Below are 11,804 nucleotides of genomic sequence, written 5' to 3' on the forward strand. Positions count from 1 at the left end.
AATGAGGTCGAAATAGTAAAATAACTATTGTTACAGTATACCCGCCCATCGAACCTCAGGCTCCAGTTGGTCCAGGTTCCACCAACGACCTGGTCGAGCCCGGGATCACCCAGGTCGAGGACCGGGGCTCCGTCATCAAGTGCCCGTGGGGATACCGGCTTGGAGACGACAACACTTGTGAAGGTGAATGGACTATTTTCTTAACAGGTTCGCTACTGTCTTCATCAACGTCAGATAGGTCCCCATAACTGATACTTACTGTCCGTGGTGTATATATTTTCTTAAAGGTTTGTTTTTGTCACCTGTCATCAGATTTGCACAGTAAGTCTTGAAAGAAAGATTGTATTGGCGGTCAAGCTGTAGATCCTAGTTACACTGGAGTTGCAGCAGTGGGAACAAGAAGTGGGAATAGTCCCGTATCCATACCATATCATAGAACTTGATCATGGACTTTTCTTCTTTAAATCATGCCAGTCTGTATTTGTTTATTGCTGCTCTGGATTACAATTCAGAATAAAATGAGCCCTAAATCTGATAATAACTACCTAATAACGATATAGCTTTCTATTATTTTTGTAGACGTGCTGACTTCAGTTACCTTCAACTTTTTAAAAGAGCTTATGTTACCCCTAATGTTTTTCAACCAGAGATTATTTTTTAGACATCGACGAGTGCTCGACCGGAGAAGCGAAGTGTGGACCGATACAGTGGTGCATCAACCTGCCTGGAGGGTACACCTGCAACTGCCCTACTGGACACAAGCTCACCGGGGACCACGAGTGTGAGGAGATAGACGAGTGTGCTCTGGCTGGAAATATGGTAAGAACTATTATTTAATTTCTCAAACGGTAAATTCTTCCAACTGCAGGGTAAATCAGTCTGGTTCATTTGGTAAAGATTATCAACATCATCATTGATTGAGCTCATTGCAGGTTCATGCTGTATTGTATGTTTCGGTCGCCATGTGTACCTACAGCACATTCGATTTTTCTTTTACAAAGTCACATTTATTGTAACTGACTTAAGGTACCTTGGTTAAGGCCGTAGCCTGTACTTATTTTGAGACCTTTCATCTACAATGAAGGTACCTAAAATCATAGGTATTTACCACCCCACCACTAGTTAAATCCTAGATTTTCTGTAAATTAAGTATTGAAATCGGATTGGAGACAAAAAAAACAGTGCTTAATCCCCATTTCCGTTAATGTATGATCTTACGGCAATACTTTTTGTTCCAGCCGATCTGTTCTCAAAATGCTGACTGCATCAACACAGTTGGCTCGTACAAATGCCGCTGCCATGATGGTTTCCGATCAGCTCCAGTCAATGATAAGGTATGTAAGAAAAAGTGTTAATGACTCACTTGTATAAAACGAATCATTATCATCAACTTTATTGTTCCCAAGACACAGGACTGCCTAGTTTGGGATAGTACCTATTGGGTATTTTTTCTGATAGGGTTTGTTCTAAGAAGGGCTATCGTATTAACCCTCACCAGTTGGCGTCATTGTAGATTAAGGGCTTGTCACTTACCTGTGGAGTCAAAACGATTCCCTCATTCCGCCTGGCTAGCTACCGCCATTTTGTCTAATGCTGGATTTCTATATTCAATCCTAATCCAAATTATACGGATTTGGATTGTCAACTGTCAAATTTTAATATGTTCTTGGCCAAAATAACTGCGGTTTTTGATGTTTTTACATTTTTATATTGTTTATATATGACTATTTATCGCATCGAAAATTTTGGAAATATAATCTAAAACTGAATTCAATTTGACAGTTGTAATCAGGATTTGGACAAGGATTGAATATGGGAATCGGGCGTAAGTCTGCCGCCTTAACAACAATGTAAACAGCATTGTGTTCCGGCAGTTGGGGGTAGGATAGCCAATTCCTCAGTATTTGAGGGTTCCGGGTGAAGCTTGCTTTGGTAACGGTTTTTTTGTTTCGTTCTTTCTTTATCCAGGTATGCGTTGACGTAGACGAGTGCACGGAGAATCGAGCTGGTACACTTTGCGAGCACCGCTGCAACAACGTGTGGGGTGGCTACCGGTGCTCATGCCATCGGGGGTACCGGCTTAACGCTGATAATAGGCAAGTAAATACAGGGTTTATATTATACCAGTCATATAAGGACAGCAACCAAGGTTCTGGAATAGACGGTATTACCTACCAGCAAGAGTAGCGCACAGCATTGGTGATATACCAGTCACATAAGGACAGCTAGGTTCTAGAATAGAAGACAGTACCAGCTGCCAAACGTAGCAAACCCATAAGGACAGATGGAGATGACCATAAAAGTTGCAGGAAGCCGCTTCCACCGACCAATCTGTTTCGACTATCGAACTACTGGTAAGACTAGATGGAATAAAGGGAAAATCATCAGGGAGGCCTTTGCTTAGTATTTTCTGTGGTTAGAACGAAGATGCTGATGATAATGATAATCATAGTAGCCAATTATGGAATAAGTTTGCAAACGCTGAAAACTGCGTACATACAATAATAATATGTGGCGTATAAGATACCCTATTTAGAAAATATAAGGAGGTAATCTGGAGTCCAAAGGACGACCCTGTTTTTGATCGTGTGATATTTTCTGTGACTGACTGAAATGCATGCCAGTGCAGCCACTGAAATAAAAGTAAGATTCAAAAGTAATACTGTTCTTTAAACTTCTCTGATCTTCACAGCACCTGTGCGGACGTGAACGAATGCGAGGAGTTCAAGTCGAAAGCTTTGTGTGTGGGCCGCTGCCTGAACGAGCCTGGGTCCTATAGGTGCTCCTGCCCTTCGGGGTACAGGCTGTCGGAGGACAAGAGGAGCTGTATTGGTGAGTTGATATTTGACTTTAGAAAAACGGTTACATTTTGGTATTGGTGACTGTGAACAGAAAAAGTGTTTTTGATCCTTGTCTGACAGGAATGGAGATAATAGGAGACTAGTACAAGGGGGCTGAAAGAATATTTTATTTTTGGCTGGCTCAGTATTCAAAGAAATCTATATCTAATATTGATTTTTCCAGGTCATCGTTGAAAGCAATATATCAAGGTGATTCTAAACATTGATTCACATACCAAAATAAAATCCAGGCGTATTTGCGAGTTCAAATCACGCTGGAGGTAATTTTTTGTAATAAGCACGAGGAAAGGACCACATACGAAGTTACAGCCGTTTCAATAGTAATATTTAGTAATAGTTTACTAAAAATAATTGTTACCTATCAGCACTTAAATTGTTGACATGACGTAACTCCTAACGCTTGACACCTCCCTTGTGTCAGACATCGACGAGTGCGAGACCGGCGAGGCCACTTGCGCAAGCAGCAGCCCCTGGTCAAGCGGTGCCAGCTACGTGTGCCTCAACACTAGGGGGAGCTACCGCTGCCACCACATCGTCTGTCCGCCGGGCTACCAGCTGGAGTCTAAAAAGTAAGATTTGTTGGTTTATTCTTAGGTTTTTTTGCAGTTAAATTGGAAAGATTCGAGTTCATGCAGTGAGACTAAAAGATGTAAGATTGAACCTTTCGATTTTCCTACATAGCGGTCAGGGCAGTCGCTCATCAAGAAAAATCATATTATTAGCCTCACCAGTAAAGGTAAAATGTTGGTAATTAACTGTATGATTAATATTATTTGTGTTTTGTAGTCTGGTGACTGAGTTTCTTGCACCGTTTCTTCTCATCACTGGCCTACTTTTTGTCCAGAAGTAGCAGTCGGCTTAAAATAATACTGGAATGTGTCAAAGCGCTTCTTAAAAGCCTATTTGCAGACAAAATAACTTTTAAAACTTTATTTCCAGCCGCTGCACCAAAGTAGAGAGGGTGTGTCCTCCCGCGGACTGGGAGTGCGCTCACCAGCCATCCACCTACTCCTACAACTTCATCACTTTCGTCTCCAACCTGTACATACCGGCTTCGAAGGTAAGCCATCAGTGATGGTAAGGTATTTTTCACAAATCTCTCTGTAAACATCCCTAGTCCTGGTTTACAAGGATGTGATTTATTACAAATTTTCGATTTTTTGTCATGTGGGATGTAGACAGTTGTGGTAGCAATGACATTCGTCTTCAACCTATACATACCGGCTTCGAAGGTAAGCATCACTAGTGTAAGGTCCATCAAAGGGTTGCACAAATCCTTCTGTATCTTCCACAATAATCTCTCTGTAAGCATCACTGGTCCTGGTTATAAGAAAATGACAAAATAAATCCTTCTGCTTCTAGCATGGATTTTAGCAAATCATCTTCGTCTCCAACCTGTAATATACCGGCTTCCAAGGTAAGCCATGACAGATGTAGGGTCCTAGCGTGGCCTTCTATAAAAATATAGCATCAAACCCAGAACTTCTAAGCTGACATAAAGAGGAAGTGCTGCTCCCAACCCCAGTAATGGTACACTCCTACATACTTTATTGCATCAAGTATCTAATCACCTTTATTAGAGGACCTGCGAACAAATCTGATTTGGTCCTCAATGCCAGACTACCTTCCTCCCACCCCTGACTCATAAATACGCCCATAAATAAATAAATATGTTAAATACCGTCTAAAGTTCTATACCCTAAAAGGGGTTCCTATAGACACATTATATAAGTAAACTAACATAGAATTAATTATAAAACTATTACTAATCTAGAATAAGAAACTATAAAACATTTTTTTGTCAGTTACCCATAGGAAAATAAACAAGTTTTTTATTTATTTATTTATTTACCGTCTATAAATATCCCTAGGTGGACCTGTTCACGATGCGCGGGCCGACGTGGCCGCACGCGCAGATCCGCTTCCAGCTTCGGCTCGTGGACTCCAACGCGCCGCCCTCCGTCAAGAGGAAAGCTGACATCAACAGCTTCTTGTGAGTTTCCTTCTTCGTTTCAGCCGAAAGACGTCCACTGCTGGACAAAGGCCTCCCCCAAGGATTTCCAAGAAGACCGATCCTGTGCCGCCCGCATCCAGGCACCTCCCGCGACCTTCACCAGATCGTCGGTCCACCTAGTGGGAGGCCAAAGGAGGGATCCTCCTCATGGGAGGCAGATGGTACTGGTACACGTCATCCAGCACTTCATCTTCAACTTCTGTCTCCGAGAGGCCGCTGCAACTGCTGTGATGTACGGTCAACAGCACGTCAACGTAAACACTGTGGTATCTTACGTAGTTACGATAGGGGCGACTTTGCAACGAAAATGTATAGCTTGATGTGCTGTCGACTGTACCTATGCTAGAGCGCGGAAGACCAGTAGATGGACGTGATGTAATTTGAACTGCTGCACAAAGGCCTTTCCCAAGGATTTCTACAACGATCGGTCCTGCGCGGCCTGCTCAAGATACTTCCTGCAACCTTCATTCACCAGATCCTTAGTCCACCTAGTGAGAGGAGAGAAGTTTTCTGCTAGTGCGAAGTAGTAATATTTTGTTATATCACTTTTGTAAAAAATGCGCATTGCCAAACGTGTGGGACAAAGTCATACGAATTCACCTGATTATAGCACATGATATTTAACCTATCCATATTGTTTTTTAAAGTTCAAATTACAGGATTCTATGTGACTTGTTTTAATAAAAAAATGCGTAATAAAGCTTACCTGATTATAAAAACCGATCATAGACGATTATCACACTGCACCGCGGTCCGCGTGACTACATTATAAAGAATCCCGCGCGCAGACGCGTTGTCAGTGTGTTGTGCCGCGCGTATTTTCTACAAACTGTACTTGCATACAATGATTAAATCTGTTGTCCCGCGTATCGCGGCGGAGCGCGGTGCAGTGTGATAATCGCCTTAGTGTGTGTCACCAACAGTGGGGAAAGTGGGGATGTTACATTTCTGATTATAATGTTTCCTGCAGACTGGTGCAATCAGGCCACCAAGGCGTGGTCTCCTTGGTCCGGTCCCTCGAAGGTCCTCAGAGCATAGAGCTGGAGCTCATCATGGAACTGTACAACCGCGACCAGTTCGGGGGCATCGCGGTTGCCAAGATATTCATATTCGTGTCCGAGTACGAGTTCTAAGGACTTTTAACTTCAGTGCTGTTATAGGCAGATGTGTTAAAGGACGAAGCACACTTATCAACCCGGAAACGGATCGTAACCGTATCAACTCGAGGTGGTCAGTATTCTTTGTATGAAACTCCATGCTGCAACACACACTTCAGCCTTACGTTAACGCCTCGCCTAGTGGCGAAAGACCTTTTTTGATCCCATTCCGGGTCGATAAGTGTGCTCTGACCTTCAAAGTTCACGGTGAGATCATCAAGCTATCAAATAAAGAATTCACAGGCGCCAAGAATTCAAATGTAGCATCAGTGTGCGTACCGTGTTTCGCCTCTACTTTCGCTGCGCGAACTATGCCTACCTACTTGACGAAGTTCTATAAAAAATAAAGTTAAATGCCCGCCTTTTTATTCAAGAAATAAAGATAAAGACTAAATTCATTTGGCCGCTCTAGTGATGGGGCGACTTTTTAAATCACAAAAGCATATTCAGCCAGTTTAAAAAACGCAAGTACTTATTTGCCAGTTTCTTATCGTCTACTGGTTTGCTTACAATTTCATTTAGTGTTGCTTTTTATTACTTCGAGGAATAAATTGTTTTATTTTAGAAACTCTATATCGCGAGAGCTTCAAAGAAGAATGTAAAAGTTATGTATTGTAACATAATTTAAGTTAGTATTAAGATATTGTGATGTATTATAGTTTTATACTTGAACGTACTGCATCTACTTATAATCCAGTATTGTATTGTCGATAGTGAACAGGATATTTTTTAGTTGGAAAGGATGAATTAAAAACAGTTATAAAATAAATAGTTTTTTTATTATTTCCATCCATTTATATTCTAATTTGTACTATTTTCGAAACAGTGGTTAGGTGGTTAGTTAACAATTTTTTGAACAAGCAAGTGGGTAGTTTTTAAAACTATTAACGATTTCAAAAAGGAACAAACAAGAGTTTAGGCACACTTATTTTAATGTTGAAAGTAAACCTATATTGACACATTGTTATTAATTCAGTTTTTAAAACTTGCTAAAGCCTGGTCCGTGAGCACGTAGAATTTTGTCCAATGACCCCAAGCTACTCATCCTTATCGCTCGCGCGTAATTATAATGCTGTCGCGACTGTGCGACGGGCGCCCGCAGTGAGTGTGCGAGCGCGATAGCGACATAATGAGGATCAGTACTGTTGTAGAAAATTNATTACGCGCAATAAGATAAGGATGGGTAGTTTGGGGTCATTGGACAAAATTCTACGTGCTCACGGACCAGACTATACATATTTATAATAATTATAATCCAGCCGATGTAATAAATCTATGGAAACAAATTTCTAAGATAAAATACGATTGAATTTCGTGATTGCTTCTATTTTAACTAAGTAGATGTCAAAAAAACTACTTGAAACTACAATTTAAAACTGCTACTTTCTTCTAATAACTACTTTTTAAATATTGCCTAGGCCTATCTAGTCTATCCTTATAAATTTAAATCTTCCCAACATTTCCTATTCCAAAATCTTTCGATTTATCACAGTCTCTTTTCATTTAACGAAAAAGTTCTACTTTTGCATTAAAATATAATTTTAAATAATTATTTTATTGATCTACCACTACGTTATTTTATTTATTTAAGGACAACCAACAACACATACACCATATTTTACGCTTTTGAAATATTATATCAAAAATATTTTTGGTTATTCAAGTTAATTGTGTAAAACTTGGTAGGTATTAAAAGAAGAAAATGTCCCACGAGACGTGTCATATTATTAGTGTTATTAAGTACTTCGAGGACGTCAGATGAAATTCCATACAAAAATACACCGGATATCGTTAAAGTTACGGTCAAAGTTAGGTGGTGCAACTCGGCCTAACTAAACTAAGAAGGTAGTGTATCCCTTCCTAGTCTTCCTACCTATTTGTATTGTTTTATAACGTTCACTTGAAAAGTGTACGTTTTCAAGAACTTATATGAATTAGATAAGATAGTTTTCTGTGAATACAATGTGAAGTAAATCTCTCCTTTTCCAAGTTGGGGAAAAAACAAATAATACCGCGATCTAAAAGCGGACAGCGCCATCTATTTGCGAGGTCGCATAGGTCCTCAGAAACTTCGTTTCCCAGGGCACGACCAAACGTTCGACGGCCACTTTTTCCTCTTATGCACGCTTTATATTCTTTCTAAGCTTCTTTACTTTATTTATTTGAAAATAAATGAAAAGAATATGAAGTCCTATGGGATAGGCAAGTAATATTTTAAGGTATTATAGTTAATTATATCACACATCAATATAAAGTAAGAAATAGGTACTGCCAAAACGCTAGGACAACGGAAAAAAAATATTTTCTGTAAATCTTAAATTAATAAATAATTCCTAAATTACTGCAGCAATAACCATTTATTTTACTTATAAGGTAGACGGTCATAGTGATCCCATCAAAAACAATACTTATCAAAAAAACCAATTCTCGCCAACATGGATCTCACAACTTTTTACCGTAGAACAACTGAGTTGCGAGACTTGGTTTTTTTGACAAGTATTGTTTTTGATGGGATCTCATTTCTTTTTGTATTTTGTAGACAGCAGTTATGTATCTAGAAAACTGGACCGAAATTGAAAAATTTTACTCGACTTGGCGGTTGCACTACCGTGCCCCCAAATATTTTAGTTTTTCCTTGATTCATACACCAAACACTACTTATATTCCAAATTTGAAGCTTCTAGGTGTGCTAGAAGTGCCTTAGAATTTTGATGATCGGTGAGTCAGTCAGTGAGTGACAAAATTAAGAAACTTTGACCCGTTATAATTCTTAAACTACTGGTTCAAATTGAATGAAATTTGAAATATACCGTGTCTTTACAATGCCTGCATAGCTAATGAAAATTCAGCCTTCTAGTTTTATCCACAACGAAGTTACAGGCGGTCGAAAATGGCCTGAATTGCTTCGAGAAAAGGATGGTACGGCCGTGCCGCTTTTTTGCTCAGATAGGTAAATTTTTTGACTTTATGTTAAATTTTTAGAAAATATGCTTCTAAAACTGTTTTTTTTTATAAAATCAGAAAATCAAATATTTATTCGAAACTAAGCAAAAACAACTACTAGTTACTTCCCCAATTTTATAGGTACATCATAGTAATATAATATCTAACGATTGAATTATATCACACACTGTGTACTGTAATTTATCTTCAATAATATAAAAATGAATAGCAAAATGTGTTGGTATGCAACGCCTGGACCAATTTTACCAATTCTTTTTTATAAAATGATCGTTGAAGTCCAAGGATGATTTGTACGGCGAGAAAATTCGAATAATTTCCGGGAAAACCCTAAAAACAGCCCTTTTTCACACGGGCGAAGCCGCGGGCGGAAAACTAGTCTAGAATAAATCTGTGCTGTATCCCAGCGTTCACTGCTCACTCAGGAACGCTTACAAAAATTTTATTGACCCACAATGTAAATCTATTTAACTTAACCTTAAGAAGCGAAGCAATAAACTAACTACTAGTGCTATAATAAACCAAAAAATTGCTTTTTTCCCAACTTAAAAAAGAACAGTGATGTATCTGTTCTTTTCTAAGTTGGGAAAAAAGCAAATGATACCGCAATCTAAAGGCAGACCGCGCCATCTATTGGAAAACGCACACATTGGGTCTAAAGAAAAAAGTGTTATCCGACATCTCATAATAATTCAGCTAGAAATAATAATATATTTTAAGAGCGTTTACGCCGTTTGGCGCAAAAACACTACTTTTTCAACCCGTTACAATCATTAACCAGTTACATTACAAATATGTTATAGGCATAAATAATTAGGCAATTTCGTCGTCTAAATAAGAGTTAGTTGAGAAAATATTTCGATTAGTATAGTATTTAAGAATTCTATCAAGATAAGTCCACACAGGTTTTCAAATTTCCACTTTAGCGTCAGTTTACAAGCTGAAATTTTTATAAAAATGCTGTGAAAACGATATAACAAACATTTATATTCTATAGCATAGGTCCTTAGGCAAATAGTTGAGAAAATTCTTAGATTTTACAATAAGAAATCACAAATTCAAAGAACGTGAAATACCCAAAAATCAAAGTGATTTTTACACCATTATTCTTCTTTAATTCAACATAAAAATAGCTTAATATAATAAAATAACATCTTCTTTAAAACATTTACTTTCAAACGATATATAATTTATTCATTGTTATTGTTTTGCTATAAACATTTGAAAAGTATTAAAAAACGCCGCGCGCGAATCATTTCCAATGATGCCCCTTGAAACGCCGCGCTTCGCGTAAACGCTCTTAACGCGTATTTAATTGGAGCCCTAGGGAATTGAAGCTTCACCTTCGCATTTACTATCGCATAAATATTATGGTCTGTTATGTTAATTATTTGATTAAAAATACTATCTATAGTTGTAAGTAAGTAATTCAATATTAATTTATCACACTTCAAAGCTAGGAATGGCTAGCGGCTTTCACTTGTAAACTTCTACCGCGATATGAACTGTGTAGCCGCTTAGAAACTATATTTTAAGGTGGGCTTAAAAGAAAGTTCTTTTCTCAAATCATAAGCTTTTTTTGAGTGAGTCGTTCCATACCCGCATTTCAAAACTTAATACTCCCTTTTTGTAAAACTAGACTTCAGCTTAATTTTTTTTCTAAGGTTTATAGACCTTATTTATTAGGCCATTTTAGACTTACATTTGAAACTCAAGCATAGATTGAAATCTTTAGGTACTGCTAGATAAGTAATTTAAGTCCTTCTAAACATTGTTGTCTTATACCTATCCTTGAATACGATAGCCGAATGGTATAGGTCGGACTGGGCGAATCGTCACCGAGGAACGGGTTCGAACCCTGCCGGTCGACTTTTGTGGTGAGCCTACTCGTGACACAAGCATTTTTAGCTAGTACGAGGGGCTAACGGGACTATTAGTAATTTATGCAATACAATGTTCTTTAAAAAGAATAAAATAGTTTTTTTTGCAATTTTTTTGGTCTTTCCTAAAGTGAAAAAATGGTCTATTCCAGAGTTTCTTAAACTTTCGGCTCCACGAACCCCTGTTAAAGTTTCCAGGTGACAGGTGTCACCTAGGTGATCAAAGTGAACTTCATGGGTGATCAAAGGACACCAAAGTATCGCCTGGAGTCCATCTGGGTAATCTAATCCAGGTGATCAAGCTGGGTAGTGGAATAGACCATTTTTTACACTTTTACCTATTTAGTTTGAAGATGTAAAGTAGATTTATTTAAATTCATACCTGGTGTTACAATAGTGCGTCTACTGGTGCAATCTACAGAAGTTATTCTACAATCTACTCGTGCGGATCGACGATGTCGAGCACAGTGAGGCAGCCATCTTGTGACGCAATAGCTAGCGCTTTTCCCCCGTGTGCGCTTGCGACGCCGGTTACTTCTGCTGGGGCCCGGTACTCGGCTATGGCTTTGCCGTCTATTGTCCTGTGGGTTTTCATTAATTGATTAGATTTCAAACATAATTCTGTAGCTTTACTATGAGTTATATTCAACGTAAACGCTAGCGAGTGCGTAAAAGTCTATGATGATTTTAGTTCTTGAAAGTAGCCGCTAGGGGCGCTGTAAAAATTGCCATATTATATTTTTTACGCAGTTGCTAGCGAGAGTAGTGAGTTGGTAACCAAACTGGATAGGTTATTGTAACATAGTGGCAAACACAATAGATCAAAACCGTTACATTGATACCAGGTCTTCAAAGAACCGTCCTCAATGCAAAAGAAATTAGCTTTTAAAAACTAATTTACGATTTTCTGCTGAACCTGGACAGCCACACA

General features: G+C 38.7%; 1 protein-coding gene across 1 annotated transcript in view; it reads left to right on the top strand.

Moving 5' to 3' along the window:
• LOC114364094 (fibulin-2) overlaps positions 1-6,932 on the top strand; it is a 30,477-nt gene extending 23,545 nt beyond the window's left edge. Inside the window, exons 21-29 of the mRNA XM_028320092.1 lie at positions 37-183; positions 662-819; positions 1,239-1,334; positions 1,969-2,096; positions 2,693-2,832; positions 3,283-3,430; positions 3,801-3,921; positions 4,733-4,854; positions 5,846-6,932. Of these exons, the coding sequence (XP_028175893.1) occupies positions 37-183; positions 662-819; positions 1,239-1,334; positions 1,969-2,096; positions 2,693-2,832; positions 3,283-3,430; positions 3,801-3,921; positions 4,733-4,854; positions 5,846-6,008 (1,223 nt within the window). The 3' untranslated portion in view covers positions 6,009-6,932. The remainder of the gene's footprint in view (positions 1-36; positions 184-661; positions 820-1,238; positions 1,335-1,968; positions 2,097-2,692; positions 2,833-3,282; positions 3,431-3,800; positions 3,922-4,732; positions 4,855-5,845) is intronic.
• The last annotated feature ends 4,872 nt before the right edge of the window (positions 6,933-11,804 follow it).

Source organism: Ostrinia furnacalis, unplaced genomic scaffold (genome assembly GCF_004193835.3).
Source record: "Ostrinia furnacalis isolate ACB-3 unplaced genomic scaffold, ASM419383v2 OfSCF7348, whole genome shotgun sequence".
Lineage (NCBI taxonomy): Eukaryota > Metazoa > Arthropoda > Insecta > Lepidoptera > Crambidae > Ostrinia > Ostrinia furnacalis.